Below are 20,514 nucleotides of genomic sequence, written 5' to 3'. Positions count from 1 at the left end.
GGTGGGTCCTAGAAAGCTAACTCGGGTTTTCATGCTCACAAGGCAAGCACTTTATAGACTGAGCTACCTCCCAAGCACAACTTAAGGCTTCCTGAGTTGTAGGAATCCCCACCTTTCCATTACCGAGTTGCTCCAGTCCTCCTCTCCCAAGCCAGAGACACACCACTTCTACAAATCAGCAGACGATTGCAGGAGGCCAGCAGGTCTCCTTGTTCTGGTCACTGTTTTGCATATTACTTGGCTGAGTTACTGTAGCAGTGTGTTCTTGTTTATTCTCTACCTTCATCCTAACCTGAGCTACAGTCTGACTTTTCTGTACAACCTGAGACAACCAGATATACATGCCATCATAACAGACATTTTCCACCTAAGAAGGTGGCTTTGGTGCAGGGATAACTTGAAGTCAAAAAGACCTAGGTAGGAATTGCGAATTGTGAATTGTGTGGATGATCTCAAGTTTTGAATATTCTTGGCCTTAGCTTTGTCATCTGTAAGATGGAAAGAGGGGAACTGCCTACCAAGAAGGATGTCACATTAGAAATTAGGTAAAGTTTCCTAGGCTGTTGGGCACAGTGTTTGGCTAAAGACCATTATCACAGTGATGGAAGTCACCTCCATGAACATGTCTAGTACCCATGGACCATGCTTTTCCTTAATGGCTATTCATGTCACAGGGCCAAAGTTGTGAGGAAAACAAACAAGTTTCATGGGAATTATTTTGTAGAGAGAGAAAAAGTAGATATATAGTGTCATTCACAGTATTAAGTGTTGGGAAGCAAAAAATAAATAAATAAATAAAAAGACAAAGATAAGAGAGTGTCAATGGACATCATATTATGAATGCAGTAACAAGAAATGCCAACCTCACCTGAAACAGGTAACATGTGAGCAGTGGCCAGAAAGTAGGGAAAGAAATGCATGCAGGAGAAAAGCATTTCAGCAGAGGGAACAGAAATATAAAGGGTTGGTAATGTGCTTAGTATGTTTGGGCAACAGAAGCAGCAGGGGCTTCAAAAGGAAGAGAAGATGCTGGAATGTGGGATGAGCAAGGCAGCTGGAGATAAAATTATGAGAGGACTCACAAGCTAAGGAAAACTAATTTTGCCTTTACTTGATGAAATAATAACTGTATCTGTTAGTTTCTGTTGTATAACAAGTAATCCTGAAATTTAGTAGCTTAAAATAATATGCTTTTATTATCCTTTGCAGTTGTTGAGTAGGTTGAGTGAGGAGTTTTTCTTCCTCTGAGCTGGCTTAGCTGGGGCTGAGTTAGTTGGTGATGCCCTGACTTGCATGCCTAATGGTTAGTGTGATGTCATTTCATGTGATGGTATGTGCTTCTCAGTACCCAGCTCAGGCTCATGCAGACGATTATACTTCAAGACAAGACATAATGCACAATCCTAAGCAAGTCACATGCACAAGGTCAGAGTTAGTGTGGCAGTTACCTATCCAAAGTTTGGCCTGAAAGGAGAGTTAGACTGGCCACTTATGCCAATGACCCAGCATAGAAGAGCCAGGGGATTGATATAGGGAGGTGTCATTGTCTGGTCCATACTTTCCAATGGCCATAGAATAATAAAGGATTTTGTTGTGTGTGTCCATGTAGAGGATACATGTGTGTGTGTGTGTGTGTGTGTGTGTGTGTGTGTGTCTGTGCGTGTGTAGGCCAGAGGAAAACTTCAAGCAGATTCCTCAGGCATCAGGAATACTGTTCACCTTCGGTACAATATTTCTTGCTGGTCTGGAGCTTGCGAAGTATGTTAGACTAGCGGGTCCATGAGCCCTGGGATCTGTCTCTGTGTCTCTGGTGCTGGGATCACAACATGCCTGTTCTGGAGATGGGACTGAGCTCCTCATGCTTATAAAGCAAGCACTTTCCCTACTGTATTGGTTATTTTAGTCATCACTGTGAACGAATACCAGACAGGAAGCAGCTTAGTGAAGGAAAGGGTTTACTTTGCCTTACAGTTACAGACGTACAGTCCATCACACTGGGGAAAACATGGAGTAGGGAAGGAAGGCCAGCTAGTCACACTGCATTCACAGTCAGGAAGCAGAGGACAAACAGAGCATGAGGTCAGACATGATACCTGAGGCCCACCTCTCATGATACACTTCCTCTGTCAAAGCGCTATCTCCTGAAGGTTTCACTACCTTCCCAACAGCAACACTAGCTGGAGACTAAGCATTCAAACTCACAACCCTATGGGAGGTATTTCACCTTTAAGCCACAGTATCTACTCGGCTACTCCTTATTCCAGTAAAAGATTTTCTAATGGCAAATATTGTCACCTGGAAGGTTATAGTCACGCTGTGAGTACCTGTGAAGCAATGGTGTCTGACTGGACACACGTGCTGATCACAGGCCTGGAGCTCCGTGGTACTGGCTCACATGGAGCTGCCATCACAGAAGGTGGAACAAGGGCACATATCTGCCCCCCCCCCTTGAAGGTATCTCAGGGAAAGTCTTCTCTCCGCCCTGCCAGGGATGAGACCCTTCCTTCCACTTCTTGCTTACTTACCCTAAAATGTAAATTTCCATAATACAGTCCTCAGGATGCTAGCTGTGCAAACTAAAAGACTTGGTCTATAGAAGTCAGGGAATTTCTTAACTACCTCAAAGGACCCCTCACTTCCTCTTGCCTGGAAACCGTGGTGTGAGTAGAAAGGGATGTCCGGGGAAGAGCCCCTTACTGCTCTCATTCGAATACATGCAGATCCCCACTCATTGATAAGTGATTGATTATCACAGAGGAATGAACTGTTGAAGACTGAAATAACTCTCGACAAGTAATAACAAAATGTCTCCAGGTGTAATTATACAATAGTCATCTTGCATTTCTTTCTCTTTTTCTCTAACAGAAAATACGACGCCGGCATGCTAATCGCGTGATACAACTTGGCCATGGACAGCCACAAAGCACAAAAACAAAACACAGACTCAGAGAAGAAACAAGGATGGTGTTTTCCTGGCGTCTACAAGAAGCGCTTTATTTTTCTTCCAGATTTCTTTTCTAAAAAGGCGGGGAGGGGAAGCAAGAAACAAAAACAAAACAAAACAAAAAACCTGACATGAACATTCAACAAATGATAGGAACTTCAGGCAATCATAACCAAGCATGTTCTTTTATTAAGCGTGGGGGGGGGGGGGGAGGAAGTTGAAGTGGGATGCTCAGGCCATGTGGGTGAGAGGACTGAGCGGCTGTGACATTCACCCACGGGAGGGGTGCTGCAAAGGGTGAAGAGGACTACTTTATTCCCCACCTCAAGAACATCGTGCATATCTCAAGGACATAATGGTTCCTCTTTTGTCCACTGTCTGGATAGCTGGGGAACTTTGGTTGTTTGTACAGCTTTGGCCAAGGGAAGTCCTCAGCTCTGCTCCATCTCTGATCTTGCTCTACTGGAACATGATTCCAAGTTTCTCTCCCACAAGTTGCCAAGCCTCTCAGACATGGTAGGGTTGAATGAAACAATGACTTCCTTCGTCAATTCAGCAAGGGAATGTGTACACTTGCTTCTTCTACCCTAAACAGAAGGAAGCCAGCCTCAGGTGGCAGTGGTGGTTACCTTGGTATTTGGGTAAAACAAAGGGACATAAAGCTACTCTAAGAATGAGAGACAATTGCTTATGCTTTTATAATGAAAGACAGAGACTACATTCCCAACTATGCTTACACTTTCCATCAAGCCACCCACAGAAACGCAAAGGGCCCCTTGGTTAACCCAGCCCCAGGGAAGGGACACTGCCCCTTGACCTCTGTGGTTCTGGTCTTTCCATTGGTACCTAACATGCTTCAGTTTGTTGCAACTACTCTTATTTCCTTTACTATTATGGAACTGTCTTGGAGGGACATGACACCCCCAGGATGGTGAGGGAAGGAGCAAGGGTGGAGGGTGTCCCATGCTGGTGAGCTCCCCCTAGACGGATGGGCTGCCCAGTCGTTCCCGGACAAGCCTCTCGCTGAGGGCCCACAGAGCGCGGGCCGTGTCTTCACTCTGGGCTTCTGCGGAGGGCAGGCAGCGGCAGCAGTTGTTGAAATACATCCCTCCCAGGCCCTCCAGCTCCGGAGCGACAGCGCAGTAGACGGTGGTGGCAGCGCCCTGTTGCTGGGAATCAAAAAGAGAAAAAAAAGCTTTAAGAAAATTGAGTGCTAAGAATGTCATTATGGCCATCTACAAGTTATCAAGCCCTCCCTCCCCACTCCAGCTGGATATAATATATGCCAAAGAGTTCTGAACTCCAGGCACAGTTCTATCCAAAGGTAACAGTCCTGGAATAATGACTCCAAAAACCCCACTTGGAAAGCTGCGTAACTTTTTACACCTCATAGAAGAAAAAGTTTGAAAATAAGGAAATACGTGGATACACCAGTCCAGGCGCCTCTTCTGCACCAAGAAAAAAAGGATGGTGTCCTTTCAAATATGCCACAACAAATCTGTCCATTTGAGACCCTTGACTTCTCAATGTGTGATGTAATTTGATACCAAGAACTTTCTAGAACCTTCTGTCTCAATTAAACTAACCACTCTTAATCATGGTCTATCAGGTAGACCCAAGTGGGGCCAGTGCCAGATCTTTCCCTTTTTCTTTGCCTAGGGTACTGCTAGGGAATGGAGTTTACAATCCATCGAGATTTTGAATCATACCGAGTGCACACGCATAGTCTCATACATATCCACACTGCATTTGTTAACTCAGCTGGGAAAACCTTCTTCTCAATGTCATGTGTGTTTCTGATGTACAGTGGGGCAAAGGCTAAAGGGGCACACTTCCTTCCAGCTCACTTCGGAACAGAAACCGCAATGGATCATCTCCATTTTCCTTTGGAGTAGCACTTGGGACTAGAGCTAGGGATGTGTGCGCTGGTGGGCACCATGGCATCCAGAGTGACAGACTGTTGCCAGGCATGCCATAAAGAAAGGCAGAAATCACTTTGCTTTGCAAGTCATAATTAAAAGTAATAGGCTGCTGTTCATGGGGAGACGCGATACACATGGCTCTAATTTAAAACCAATACAGTTTATCTGGCATCTTGTGATTATTTATGTGCATCACAACCCTTGATGCATCAACTAATTATCAGCTGGTGGGAGTGGAGTTGTAAAGGAGGACTGAAAGGTCAGCACAGATGTTGCCTCCAGGAAAACATTAGGGATGTTTGATTGAAGGGAAGATGGGTTTCTATCCCCAGCCAAAGTTTGCTATTTCTCTGTCCCTCTCAGGGTTTAAATTGTGCCATATCAAAATGCTCTAGGGAGAAACATGCCACGTGGTTTGATGACACTAGCTGTGATCACATTCTGGAATGAGTGGGAGCCTGCTCTGAGAACCAGAATGTTATAAGGTATTATAAATTTAGGAAAATGACATTGTGTTAGCATCAACATCAGGGTCTGTGGCCATGTCTGCATTAATCTGAAAATGAAATGGTCATGTGCAGCCAACGGTCCTCACTGTGGGAGGGATGTGTGTATGACAGAGATGCAAGATTTAACAACTCCTGCTGCTTAAGCCCATAGGACAGGTCCCATCAGTCCAGCAGTTAAACAACTGACATGGTTTGAGTTTAATTAAACCAACTTGTTTGTCACCTCCCTAAGTTCCACCCTCCCCCCAAATACCCAGTGCCATTCTTTCCCAGTAGACCCATGTGACTCAGTTCTAGTGGAATGAGGTTGTCTGGATTTCCTTTCCCAGAGTGATTACTCTAAATAACCTTTAGCTTAGCATGTGATACATTATCTAAAGGTTTGTGAGGGGTTTTTCCTGACTCTCCTACATCCTTTGCAGGGAAAAGGGAAGCAAAACATCTCTAAAGACAAAGAAGTAAGAGGTTCATCCAGCCAACAAGCTACACAGCATCTTGGCTTTGCTCTCTACAGTTTATCTGGGGACCATGCTTTGCATGAACTTCATGATTGCTCTCCTGGGTTTCCATTTTACTATGCAGCCATCAAATCCAACAGCAAGTAATCAGGTGACATGCCACAGGCTCTGCAAGTGGTGGGTGAGAGAAGCCAGTCATCCTTGGAGGGACAGTAATACCACACAGTGTTGTGACAGACTTGTCCCTCACAGTTCTGGGCACTTGGGGCCACTTGGGAAAGCAAAAAGCAGAATTCGTCCAAACACAATGTAGGATTTTGCCTCTATGGCCTTCTAAAGCAATTCTACATTGTGTTCTTGAATCATTGGAACAGTGTTTTTGGAAAGCAAGTCTGAGGTCACCCTGGTTCCAAATCAAGCAGGCAGGGAACATAGGAGCATAGATGCATTTCCCTCTGTGGAATATGCATGCAGTTTGTATTTAGCTTCATTTCATGGAAACACTGCAAGCCACACATTTTAGAAAAGCCCAATATTCTAGCATGGGCTAGCTTTGAGTCCTTGCCACTGGGCTTTGGGTGGTACAGCAAAGCTACCCTGTCAGTGCTTCTGGGAAGAGCACACTACAGGAGGATGCAGACCACCATGACCACTCCAGAGATCAATGGTGTGTTGTGGGCTATCTCCCTGTCTGGCTCATGCTCTGTTCCATTTGATCTTGCTCTATTTTCTTTTCATGATGGACAATTAAGTGGCAACAATCTCTTGTTGGCCCCATGCCCACTATCTTTTGAATATTTTAGAGAATTATCCTTTCAGCTGTTTCAGTGGCCACCTCTGAGTGACATCTTTACATGATCAGATGTGATGACAGTTTAATAACAATTCCTCCTTTTTGGCTCATCAGCTTTTTGGTCTGCATATGAACAGAATTTGGCTGGTCCACACTAGTGAGATATCATTAGTCTATAAGCCTGTACTGCAGATACAAGACAAAACATTTTTTAAGCCAATAAAGAATCTTTTAAAGAGCACTTTAATCACTATCAAATGACTTTCACACTATGTTTTGGGGGCATCAGCACATAATTCAGAACAGATGAAAGAAGCCCTATAAAGGAAATGATGTCAACAGCTCTGGTATCAAATATTTGAAGGCATGATTTGTCATTTGTCAACACTGCTTACTGGTCAACTGTGACAAAACAAGAATACTATGACATATGAACACTGGCTTGAGCTACAGGTTCCCCCATTTATTTTCCAGAACAACTTATGAGGTTGCATGCAGTTTGGCTAATCACCCCAAGTCACCCTAATCCACAGCAATGGCAGTAGGATAAGATATGACGACACAAAGGTGAGGCTGTCTGGGAAGCCCAGCAGAATCTTTACTCATGCCCACAGACTTTCCCTGAGCTGATCAAGCATTTGTGAGTGGCCAGAGAATTGTGTTATCAGTCTTTAATGTGTTTGTAAAATTACTCAAGATTCTCAGTTGGGATTAATCTAAGAGCATTTTTGTAATAAGAGAGGATCATAGCCAGGTGTGTTGATGCATGCCTTAATCCCAGCATGACGGAGGCAGAGGTAGGAGGATTACTGTGAATTGGAGGCCGGCCTGGGACTACAGTTTGAATCTAGATCAGCTTGGGCTACAGTGACACCCTATGTGAGAAAGAAAGAGAGAAGAGAGATCATCTCTTTCAGAATCCATTGGTGCGACTTATAGCAGCATCTTCAACCTTAGAAAGCCAGGGTAAAGAAACTCGCTGCCGCTTGCAGCTGAGACCCTGAGATTTAAATGACCCATCTCTCTAAAACCCTTTGTTGGGATGAAAATGTTAAGTAGTCGCTTTGCATCAACATTTATTTGATAACTGCCAGCCATCAATTTGTAGCCATCAGTACAGAATACAAATGAATATTGACTCCTTTAAAAGCAAAGGTACAGAGGTTTCTGATAAACAATACATGGTAAAAAAAAAAATCCCACATATTGATATGTTTAATGCGTTGGTTAATACTATAATACTTACATTCTAATAAGAACACGTGTTACATAATTAATGTTGAGTTTTCAGATGTCTCTACTTTCATATGCATGCAGATTTAAAACAAAGAATAGATTCTTATCTTAAAGTAGATGAGGTGCATTTTAAAATAGACACAATATCATGGCATATCTGGCATATCTACATATTCAGTGTTTGCAAGTGGTGTAGACATTCAAAGATTGCTTTATCACAGATGTATCCATAGCAGGACATTACATAACAAATGCTGAATTAATCAATTTATGCAAAAAGCAAAAGTGAGAAAGGAAATGTACCACGAAAGCTACATTAGGTCTGAAGCCACAAGAGCAAGGTAGGAGAGAGGCCCTGTGAAAGCAGGCAGTGACAACAGAGGTGGATTCCTGGGACAAAGAGGTGACCTGCAGTGAGCAGGTGTGGCCAAAAAGACAAATACATCCTCAAATCTCCAAAGCTGTCATTGTTACACTTTGTGGTTCTACTGGGCAAAGCAAATGCTTTCCAAATGCAAAATGAGACACTGAATCCAATAGTACTGGGAAGAATATATGAGGCAGAGTGGAATAATCTCTCAGCCAGCCATGGTGGAGATGAGGGAATAAGTTTCCTTCGCGTATGAAATGCATGGTTGCTGCCACACTATCACCACCCTTAACACCCCCCGCCCCAGGGGCACTGTTGCAAGAGTGGAAGTACTGAGCCAGAAAAGTGACTGCAGCTCCAGAGGAAAAGGTGCTATACAGTTCCCGAGTCTGTCTCCACATATCTTGGTGCTCGGGATGTGGTCGTTCTTGGAAACAATCATGGTTTCAATCTCTGATTGGAAAGACAAACACAAGGCAGCCGGTCAAAGGGGTGATGTGTCTCTGTGTACTATACACAAATAGTCCTTTCAGGGGACACATTTGCCACAAGGCCCCTCCATTCCTAAGCAATGTAGTTAGTACAGGAGAGAGGCACACACACCTCTCTGATGAGAGTGAACAAGGAGCAAAAGCCCTCCCCTTCCACTGCGCAATCTGCATAACTGACTTACCCATTGCAATGAATGAGAAACTCACCAACAGACAGGAAGGCGGGAGGAGTCAGAAGGATGCAGAGATCTCTACTGGAAAGGGCTCTGTCTTCCCAACCAGTGAGTTTCAGCCTCTGGGGAATACTCAAGTAGGCACAGTGATGGTTCCTGATGGGTGCCATTTGCCAGACACTGGCAGAGAGCATCATAAGTAGCATGTTCTCACCCACGTGTTACTCAGCGGTCCCACGGGCCACAGACCATGTGCATCCCCATTTCTAGAGAGCCCCACTTAGCATCAGTGGTCAAAAGCAACTTTGTCCAAAGCCACAGAGGTACTCATAGACTGACCTACAAACCATACGATTCCTTCCAAATGCGTGACACAAATATAGACATGTGACACATTTCCTATAAAGTTTCCTATAATTTCCTGTAATGCAATGCCATGTCCACTTGGCTCAAGCTTCTGTATGTTATTTTTGCCTTCTTCTTCACCAGCTATACCTGGTCATAGAACAATGCCCTGACTTGGCCTAAATTAAATGTGCAGGCTGTCAAATGTTCACCTGAGCAATGTTCAAAGGAGGTATTTCCATTGTTGGTTTAGTCAGTGAGCGAAATTGAAATTATATCCATTTGGATTAACAAAATGCAGACTCAGCACCCCTCCAGATGATTCAAATGACCCTTCATAAAAGGTTTCCTATTTCAAAATGCCACCTCCAGGCACCAGGTGTGCCAAGCTAAGGGACTTACTCTTTAAAGATAGAATGTTTTGAAGCATGACTATCAAAACCAGTGAAAGTGGAGTCATTCCTATCTTATAAAGTCCCATACAAATGTGGCCTTCTGTAGGCATATGCCCTAGCAAGTTCTATCAGATTTGTAGAGCAAACAGGTTCACCCCTTCCCCACACCACCCCCAATAAATTGTTAGCAAGTCCCTAATAACTAATCTTTACAAATTTTTCCTATAGCATTTGAACGCTAGAGGCTTGAATACATGCAAATGTATCACATAGGGATTGTAACAACTTTTCTCATAGCTCTTTGGGACTTGGCTGATATACAAGCTCTTCATAGCTTTTATGACAAAGGGAGAATGTATGTGACTTCTCACCAGAAAAACAACGAAGCTCAGGAGAATGGGTATTTGTTTTGTGGGTCTACCAGTGTGCCAGAATACTACAGAGAAGCCATACAGCTCACGTGTAGCCCTTCTACTCTGCAGATGGGAATAGATACCCACCTGAAACAGTGGGCTTGACAGCATGTTTCAGGACCTAACTGTTGGCCGCAAGTTTTTTTGGCTCAACGAAGGTCTGCAAACGTGACAAATCTCAGGTTCTTTTTTTTTCAGCTGGCTCTTCCATGAAAGTGACGAGTAACGTTCATCAGGTGTAGGGGCTGAGTCTATGGGGTGGGCTTGTTGGCAGTGCCCTGAGGGAGAGCCATTTCATCACTGTACATGCAGTCAGCTCATAAGCTCAACATTGCAAAGTTCACCTCGAGTGAAAGAAAGAAGAATGACATTCAACTCTCGACTGACAGCCATGTACTCAGAGTCTCCAAGCTGACCTGGGGCCTTCTCCACTTGTTTTGCAGATATCCCACATAAGACACCCCCAAATATAAATCAACTTACTGACTAGGAATATGCATTTCTAGCATGAAAAGTTTTAAGATGCTGGCTTGAATAGGGTGGGATAAATTAGGAAGACACCAGGAATGTTGCTCTTATTTGTCCCCAAAATAATTTTGTAAGAACAAGTCCTAAGACCACTAGGATCCACATGGGAAGCTGGACAGAACTCTTTTGAAGCAGAAGGATAGAGTCAGCACCCCTGGCCTTATGTCTAGGGGTACAGCAGGTGGCCAATCCCAACCATTCAAAGAAGTCCAAGGCCTTGCTTGTTTGGGGAAATCAGACACAGAATAAGTTTAACTTGGCCAGTCATCAAGGAATTGCTCTAAACTTTCCCCTGCAGTGAAATAGTGAATAGTGTCCTTTTCTGAGGGTTTTTTTTTTTTTTTGCTATAGATAACCTAAGGGTTCCATGAGGGATTTATGCATGGTCTATTAAAGGACTGAAGGCAAGATACATAGAAGTGATGTCCTCTTCTGAGCTCTGCCACAATTGTGCCATGCTTTGGTGGAGAAGGGTACTCCTCATGAGAGGAGGAAAAAGGAATTGTTAAGTGCAATCCCTATGGGTGACTTCAAGCACACTTATCCCACCTTCCACTGTGTCTGTTAGTGTTCCTATAGGCCTGACTGGACCTGAGGAGTTCTCATTAGACAGAAGGTGCTGTGGCTCATGTCTTCCATCTAAGAAGGCAGTGCCTGGACGGTCCCTGTTGGTGTTGCCTGGAATAGCTATTATTGCTCAAAGTAAGTTTCATTGCAGATGGAGAGACCTCCTTCTGGATGAAAATGTGTGTTGGGGCACTCATTCCTTCATGGGTTACTTTGGATAAGCAAGCAGAAGACCCATAGTCGTTTACCACTGACACAAGTAACTTACTAACAGCATCAGTCTTCCATGCTGGTCCGGTGTCTGAACTTCTCCTACAGAGCCACCACCTTTACGCCAGTGCTGGAGGACCACTGGCTGTTTATGAGAAGGTATTGAGCTGGTGTGAACTTGAAGCACTTACTTTTGTACTCTACTTCTTTACCCTCTTTTATTAGCTAGCTCTATATACTGTACATACATGTATGCCTCCGTATCTGCCATGTATACTGAAATAAGCATTTGAAATTATTGCCAGGCAGAATTAATGGGTTTGGTTCTGATCGAATGGTGCAAAGAGCGTCTTCACAGTACAGGTGAAACTCACAGGGCACCCTTTCTCTTCTGCACAGAAGAGCTCTGCTCAGTCAGCCCACCATACTAGCTCTATAAGAAATCCAAGTACTGACCATCTGTCGAGCAGGCAGCATTTCAGACCACTTCTCTCACAAGCTGCTTAGCTTTTAAGGTTAACAGTTGACAACTTCTTTACACCTATATCACATATATATTCTACCACAAACGGAGAACTGAAGACATTAGGGGGAGCTTTTGGTGGGGGGAGAGGGAGGCAGACACAGTTCTCTGATATGACCACAGCATGGTAAGAAATTTACTCTTAATCTGTCTTCCCAAAATGAATTAAGAGGATATACTTTGACATAATGCTCTTACAGGCAGGCCCCATGCCTAGCTCCACCATGTCAAATTAGGCACGTCTTTATTCAGCTATGTGCATTTTAAAAACTTTGAGAACTCATTGGAACAGATCATTTCTCAGGCTCAAAGACGCTTGCCTTGTTAATATTTCATTTAAAACATACTGTGGCGGGTGTCTCATTTATATTACTTCCATAATTAATGATGATAGCTTAGGCACTGCCTTGATACAGAGAGATCTCTTCACAGTGGTCGATGGGTAATGAGAAACAATAGATAACTTTATTCACCAGCAGCTTGTTTCTAGTTAGTAGGAAATGATCCTGTGTGGTGTTGCTTTAATTGCCAGGGTAAATAATTCTGCCTCGGTGTTAGTGAGGATTTTAAAAACACTTCATGCAAATAAACTAGAGACAAAACAAACAAAAAAAATTACCTTGATTATGCAACGACTTAGCATAGAAAGTTACAAAGGTATGTTTCTTAAAAAAATTGCATTCTATCATGCAAATATTATCTAAATATGCATGTGCTAACTACTCATCTATTGTATTTTAGGAAATACAATTAGGCTGCCTTTCTCTTCTCCTATGTAGACTGTAAATAACTGTAGATCTTTTTCTTGTTTTCTTATGTAAATATATGTAAATACTAATAAGCTATGCATGTTGATATTCTAGGCAATTTCAGGTACTTTTATAATCTGAAGGCATGTACTTGAACTGGTTTGTTTAAAGGGGGAGGGACAAAACTCCCTCAAATCTTTGAAGCTGAGTAGACATTAAAGATTTCTTCTTAGACCAGCATGGCTCCTGTTGTTTGCCATCTATTCTCTGAATGGAGTCTCCACCCAGGTTTCTCACCTTGCTAAGGGAAAGAGCTGCTGTGCACGTGTTGGGCCCCCAAACATTAGCTGAACTATTTGGCTTGGGGTTTACACACTTTTCTTAGATTTTCAAGAGCAAGTCTATAATCCTAGGAAGGATTCTTGGAATTTTTCAAGCAAATGAGTTGAGTGAAAATAGTTCCTCACATTCCTTTCTTAGGTGTCAAGCTCAATCCAAAAACTGTTAAAGGGTTCTATCATTCCCAGGTCAAAGATGCAGAAATGGAGCCACATTAAGATTACTGACAAAAGGCTAGATTCCACCCAAGCCCTGATTCTTTCCCCACATATAAAAGATTAATAGTTTTTCTATAAAGAGCCAGAAATTAAATAATTTAGGCTCTGCAGGCCCTGTAGTTTCTGTTACAACAATTCAACTCTACTATTGTTGCTTCAAAAACAAAAAAGCCATGGGCATTCTTTCCCTCTCTCTCTGCCTCTTTCTCTCTCTGTTTGTCGGTCTCAAATAAATAAATATAAATAAACAAAATATTTTTTAAAAAGGGCTGGAGAGATGGCTTAGTGGCTAAACGCTTGCCTACGCAGCCTAAGGACCTGGTTCAAGACTCAATTCGCCAAGGACCCACATTAGCCCGATGCACAAGGGGGCGTACGCATCTGGAGTTTGTTTGCAGTGGCTAGAGGCCCTCACTCCCATTGTCTCTCTCTCTCTCTCTCTCTCTCTCTCTCTCTCTCTCTCTCTCTCTCTCCACCTCTTTTCCTCTCTGTCTGTCACTCTCAAGTAAATAAATAAAAATAAACAAAATATATTTTTTTGAAAAGGCATGGGCAACATTCACCAAAAAGAACATGGCTATATTCCAATAAAACTTTATAAAAACAGGTTGTGTGCCAGATTTGGCCTTCAGGCCACAGTTTGTCAATCTCTGCTCTACACATTATGAAAACTGAGCTGTTCTCTATTAGACCACTATCATTTGTCTTTGAGTATGTATATGTATGTTTTGGATGGACCGAGGAAATACTTTAATCAACTGAAAATTCTCTAATCTTGTTTCTAAAATACCAGCACTTTTAGTGAAAGTCATGAAATAATGAGGTGAGCAAAAGTAAAATCACCTGCACTTTAAAATCAAGCCGTCTTCCTCAGACAAATTACACTGTCAGGTTTCAATGTGGTTATCTTTTGTTTTTATAAATGGGAATGGAGAAAAAAGTTATGAAAGACAAAGGTTAAAAAAAAATGAAAAGAAAGAAAGAAACTGAATAACCGTGACTCTTCAATGAGAGGAAAGAGGCTGTTAGCTCAGGTATCTATGGAAACCAAGGAGCTTGCATCCCTTTTTTTAATGGCTGGAAAACAGCATTAGTGTTTGAAGATGTGCTGCCCAAGTACGATGCTTCAGTGTAAAAGCATTAATTGACAGTTTCCTTCGGGACTTTATTTTATTGAAGTTTCCAAACTTAATTTGATGGCACAAGGAACTCCAGATTCCTTGAAGAAGGCTACAGTTAGAATTTTAGAAAGACAAAGCCAGCTTGGGCATCATGTACAAATCCTGGTCTACTTTCCTGCAGAACTCACTCAGAGACAGCCCTCGCTGCCTTTACTCTTCCATGAGCAGCTTTCTGCGCTCTCACCTTGGGTAGGGAGAGGCGCCTCCTACCCTCTACTGTGAAGGGACCTATGCTAGCTCTTCTGTCCTGGAGGGAGCTGGAGGAGGAGGGCAGTGGTGCTTTTGCAGAGCGGGTGGCAGTATGACATAATGGGCAAAGTCCAAGAGCTAAGGCCAGAAATACTCCAACTGCAGCCCTTCCCTTGCCACCTGGCAGCCATATGACAAGCCACTGGGCTGCAGTTTCTTCATCTATGAGTTGATCTTCTAAGGACAAGTGATGACATTGGGTCGTTGCCCGAGTTCGACTGCATATACAAGTTCAAAGGTTGCTGCCCTTCTGTTTATCCACGCCCAGAGAAGGAAGCATGCAGCACAAAACATGCAGGCTTTCCTCATCTAGAGACTTGAAAGTTAGGGAACAATTCCCACTTTCTGGATTAGGAGGGCCCTCAGGAAAATGGGACCGGGGGTGAGGGGATACCTATGTACAATACACACACACACACACACACACACACACACACACACACAAATGGAAAAAGAAGAAGGAGGAGGAAGGAAGAAGAAGAGGAAGAAGAGGAGAAAGGATTCAAGGATTTGGGAGGGAGAAAAGGGAAGGTAGCTAGAGGTGAATATTATCATCATATACTGTTAATTATCAATTGAAGTTGCTAATAAAATAATAATAATTTTTTTGCTGGGCATGGTGGAGCAGGCCTTTAATCTCAACATTCAGGAGGCAGAGGTAGGAGAATCACTATGAGATTAAGGCCACCCTGAGACTACAGAGTGAGTTCCTGGTCAGCCTGGACTAGAGTGAGACCCTACCTTGAAAAACCAAAAGAAAACAATAATAATAATGATAAATTTTTAAAAATCCAAGCAGCAGTCCCCTGCCCATCAATCCTCACTTGACATCGGGATACTGTGCTGAGTGTGAGCCCCATGGTTTCTCTTCCACAACAGGCCAGAACCACGTTCATGTCCATGTTCTTGGGACACCAACATTTGAACAATTACTGTGATACTTTGTTAAGTGCTTTGTTAATTTGTTAACATTCCTCTCCCCAAGGCCCTTTACTTTTTTCCTCTGCCTCTCCAAATACCTCTGCACAGGAATGACTGGAGCAAGAGCACGGAGGCTCCACAGGCAGATGGATGGAGGGGCGTTAAAAGTTGAAACGAGAGCACTAAACTCCAGAATCAAGGTGAGAGGTAGGTGGAGGGCTTCTGCAGCACTTGTGAAATGTTCTGTCTGGAAACCTATATGATACTAATAAGGAAAATGCACACGTCCATCCCTGTGGAGTATTAGCTCCAGTTTATGGAGGAGAAGGCTGAAGTACAGAAGAGGTGATGGCTGGCTTACTGTCTGCCACCTACTAGGTCATAAATACCTTTTGAAAATTGTGCCTACCTGGCTTCAGTCTTATCTCCAAAAAGATCTGTGCGAATCTCTATTATACCATCTAGAATTACTAAACCCTGGCTCTTATTCTACTAGCAGAATATTAGCCTCGAAACATGAAAATGAAGGCTGAGGAGACAGCTAGGCCAGTAAAGTGCTTCCATTGCAAACATGAGGACCTGAGTTTGATCCCCGGAATCCACATTTAAAATTCTAGGGGTAGTGGCATACACTTATATCCCCATATGGAGGAAGTAGTGACAGTCAGACACCTAGGGCCCAGTGCACCCACAAATCCGCACGCACACTTTTAAATGAATACAAACTTTACCATAATATCCCAAGAAAAGCGCAGGAAATTCTTGGGATCCCCAACTCCAGAGCTCAGAAACCAATCAGCAGTAGGTCAAAAGTGAGCCACTGTGCGAAGATCACTGTGAAGCCACCTACCTCCCTAGGTTGTTGCTTTGTTGGTCTTTGGACACCCACATATTGAGAATGTCTATGATTTGCACTCAGAAAACACTGGTGGACAGGGGAAGCTGAGCACAGAGAACTAGATTCACTGGGTAAGGGTGTTAGAAGAGAACTGATGTTCTCACAGCCAAAGGCAAAATTGTGAGTTTCTGCACAACCTTGAGGCTTAAGGTTGAATGGGAAACTCCGTAGCCAGGCTGACCTTCTATGCATACTTCCTAACTGACTGTGGCCAACATCAAGTTTTAGAAATTAAAAAGATCTTGCATCTGTCACAGACCATAGTGGTAGGACTTCCAGAAGGCCCATTCTACCACTGGGCTGTGTTTCCCTACTCGAGGCTTCAAATCAGTTTCTTCTCGGAAACACACTTCCTGGGAGCTGGAGAGATGGCTTAGAGGTTACGGCACTTGCCTGTGAAGCCTAAGGACCCAGGTTCCATTCCCTAGTCCCCAAATGCACAAGGTGCTACATGCATCTGGCATTCATTTGCAGTGGCTAAGGGCCCTAGTGTGCCCATTGTCTCTGTCTTTCTTCTATTTATCTCTCTCTGCTTGCAAATAAATATATAAAAATATTTTTAAAAAATTAAAAAAAAAAACTCTTTCTGGATGATATGTGTTTCTCTTTTTTCCTTCAAGCTTTATGAGAGACAGAGCCAGCATGCCCACCTCATAAGCCTCCCATATAAAGACTCACCTGTTGCCTGCCCCTGCCTTCCCCTCTTTAGGTTGGTCACCTGCCCAGGAACCACCTTATGATAGCAGTCTCATGTCAGCTCTTTGATCAGCTGGGAATCTCCCTTTCAAAGATATCCTAGGCGCTTCATGTCTAGGCAAAGGACAGTGTGAAATTTAACTGCTGCCTAAGTGTGGGTCAGTGGAACCCCATCATTATTGTCATCAGTCTTAGCAAGGACAGTAATCATGAAGATACTTGTGGGTTCAGGGCACCAGATATCTTTCAGGTACCAAAGGACTATTATTCCTTCTGAGTCTCACAACGATCTCACCATGCCAAGTAGATATTATGGTTAAAGGAGAGGCAGAGACTAAAGTGGGTAAAACAACAACAACAAAAACCTGATGGCCACAGGACCTGGAAGTACCGTAACAAAGATCCAAACTGTATTCATCTCATTTCCTAGATGCCCACATCCCTGTTCGTGGAGGATGTTCCTTCTGACTCCACACTCCACACCCTTCAGAGCATCCTGGGACCATGTGCAAATTTGAAAAAGCAGCCCCCACTGATTCCATAAAGGGCTGACATAAGCCCTGCCATTATCATTGACCTTTCTGGTGGGTGCAACCATTCCACTGAGTCTCAGGGTCCTTCCTCCCACTTTCTGAACTCTGTTGCTAGGTCCCAAATTTCCTGCCTGCCTTCCAAGCCAATGCTCACAAGTTCCAGGTGCACCACTTTTGCTGGCAGGTGAGGCAGTGCTCCCATGGCTCAAGGCAAGGTGCTTCTCCTGTGAAGGATCCTGCAGTCTGGGCAGGCTCAGATTAATGGCTCAGCATGTGTGGGTCACCTGGCCCATCCACGAGGGCGGTCTCATGATGAGCCAGTTCTGCTTGGAAGTTTCCTGTTCTTGCAATTTGGAGAAATGCTGAACTCACTAAAATGGGGTACACCAAGGAACATCATCTACTCTGCTTCTACCCCCCTCCCCATGCTTCACCTGATAGCAATCATCCTCTCACAAGTTTCTGGCTTGTGAAAAAGAAGGCGCACAGATACACCCTGCTACTGAGCAAGGTGTTAGGGAAGATGCAAGGCGGTTGTGTAGCTGGTCTTCACATGGGCAAGACGGTAGGAAATCTGTTCTCAGTGTGCATTTCTGATTCCAAATTAAGTGATATTTACAAGGTACACCCTTTAACACATGAAGCCCACATAAGGGCCCATATGTTGTCCGTGGCATTTTTGAAGTGCCAAAACACAGAATTTTTGATGAATTCCTGCAAGAGCCCTGTGGAGGTATCATTATCCTACTTTATTAATAGAAAATAATATGATGCTCAAGCAGTTTAATAACTTAATAACAAGTCATCTTGACTTACCAAGTTACAATTTTGCACTACTGATCTACCTTGGGCTAAGGGGATTCATGTGAGGCATTTTATTCATTTTGTGTGTATGCATGTGTGTCGTGTGCATGTTGTCTATGTGTGTACATGCATGTGGAGGACAAGGACATCAGGTATCTTCTTCTATTTCTCTCCACCTTATTCTTGGAGACAGGGTCTCTTGTGAACCTACAGCTGGCTGACTCAGGTAGGCTAGCTAGCCAGCAAGCCCCAGGGATCCTCCAGTCTCTACCTCCCTGGGGATTACAGGTATGGCCACCATACCTGACATTCATGTTGTGTGGCAAGCACTTTACCCACTGAACCCTGTCTCCAGAGCCCTGATATTGGATTTTTCTTTCATTGATGTTGGTTATGAGCTTTTTTTTAATTTATAAATTTGCTGCATCTTTTAAAAATATATTTTGTTTACTTATTTATTTAAGAGACAGAAAGAGGCAGAGAGATACAGGAAGAGAGAGGGAGAGAATGGGCGCACCAGGGCTTCCAGCCACAGCAAAAGAACTCCAAACACATTGTGCATATGGATTATGTGGGTCCTGGGGAATCGAACCTGGGTCCTTTGTCTTTGCAGGCAAATGCCTTAACTGCTAAGCCATCTCTCCAGCCTGATAATTTTTTTTAAGTCAAAGTATGATTTTTTTTTTAAATCAAAGTATTTTGCATCTCAGGCTGGCCTTGACCTCACTATGTAGTGAGGGTGGCCCTGAACTTGTGACCCTCCTTCCTCAGTTCCCAGCGTGTTAGGACTACATGCATGAACCACCATGTCCTACTCAATTCATGTGTTTTTAATACTTCCTCACGGATCTATTCTGGATGGTGATAGATTCTTTCTGAGGAATTTTGCACTTATGATCCCTAATTAAAGACAGGATGTCCCAGCAATGAGGAGCTGACTGCAATAGTCTTTATTGGCTTAACCTAGGACAAGGAATGTGGGTAGGGCTATAGTTTTAAAAATTCAGGGGCTGGTGAGCTGGTTCTGTGAGTAAAGCACAGCCATGTAAGTATAAAGACATGAGTCTGGATCCTCAGCACCCATGTGAACTGCTGGGCAGGGGACATGTTCCTGTAATCCCAGTATTGGGAAGGTAAGGACAGGGATCTCTGAGAGTCACTGCTACTCAGTGTGGCTGAACTGGTGAGCTCTAGGTTCAACAAGAGGCCCCATCTCAAAGACATGCCACATAGACCTCTGGACTCCAGAAGCACGTGTACACATAGGAACACACATATACTCATGCATGCAACCACATACATATTCACCTGCCCCCTACCCCCAAAAAAGTTCAATAAGAAAAGGTACTTTAATCAGCAGGGAAAAAAAATGTATTGGCAATTACTTCTTAAGCCTACTCGGTAGATTCCTCCTATATTCTGAGGGCCCCTGAAAAAGACAACAAACTTCTCTGTGGAGACAAAGTCCAGAAGCACTGACCCAAAGCCTCATTCTTTTTCTTGTTGAGTCTTTTCTCCATCCAAGTTTCAGCCACACATAAGAGGAGGCACATCAGGGTCAAGGCTGTGATCTTCTGGCAGTGGAGACCCTGTACATCAGCAGGGGAGCTGAGGACTTTTGTGTGCAACTGAGAGTTCTTATCACAACCTTGGAAGACTTACGATTTCCCTATCTCACAGGGATTCATGGGTGAACGCCTTATGAAGAAGGGATAGAATCTGTAATTGAAACATAAGTTAGATTGTACTTCCAAGTATTCAAGTCTAATAAAATTTAAAGTAATAGAGGTAGTGTTTTTTTACTCTGCCTTTTGGCATTACGGTAAAAATCCCTAGAAATGAAATGCAGTTTATTCAGAACCGAGATTATGTGCATTGACACTGGGAACAGAGAGGTCAAGGAAGGGAGAGCACAGGTAAATCTTATCTGGTTCACAGTCACAAAGACCAACTTCTTGCCACTGTGTGAGTCAAAATGAAGTAGCAGAAATGTGCAGGGGTCAAATTGCATAGAAGCCAGGCCCTTCCTTCCTCTTCATCCCTCCTTCA

At 43.5% G+C, this 20,514-nt stretch overlaps 1 protein-coding gene across 1 annotated transcript in view; it reads right to left on the bottom strand.

The window, feature by feature from the left end:
• Window positions 1-2,964: 2,964 nt before the first annotated feature.
• Window positions 2,965-20,514, bottom strand: part of Wwox (WW domain containing oxidoreductase) — a 1,097,314-nt gene continuing 1,079,764 nt past the window's right edge. Inside the window, exon 9 of the mRNA XM_045140876.1 lies at window positions 2,965-4,113. Within this exon, the coding sequence (XP_044996811.1) occupies window positions 3,925-4,113 (189 nt within the window). The 3' untranslated portion in view covers window positions 2,965-3,924. The remainder of the gene's footprint in view (window positions 4,114-20,514) is intronic.

Source organism: Jaculus jaculus, chromosome 1 (genome assembly GCF_020740685.1).
Source record: "Jaculus jaculus isolate mJacJac1 chromosome 1, mJacJac1.mat.Y.cur, whole genome shotgun sequence".
NCBI lineage: Eukaryota > Metazoa > Chordata > Mammalia > Rodentia > Dipodidae > Jaculus > Jaculus jaculus.
Note: the sequence above shows the minus strand (reverse complement) of the source record. Positions and strands in the feature narration are given on the sequence as shown.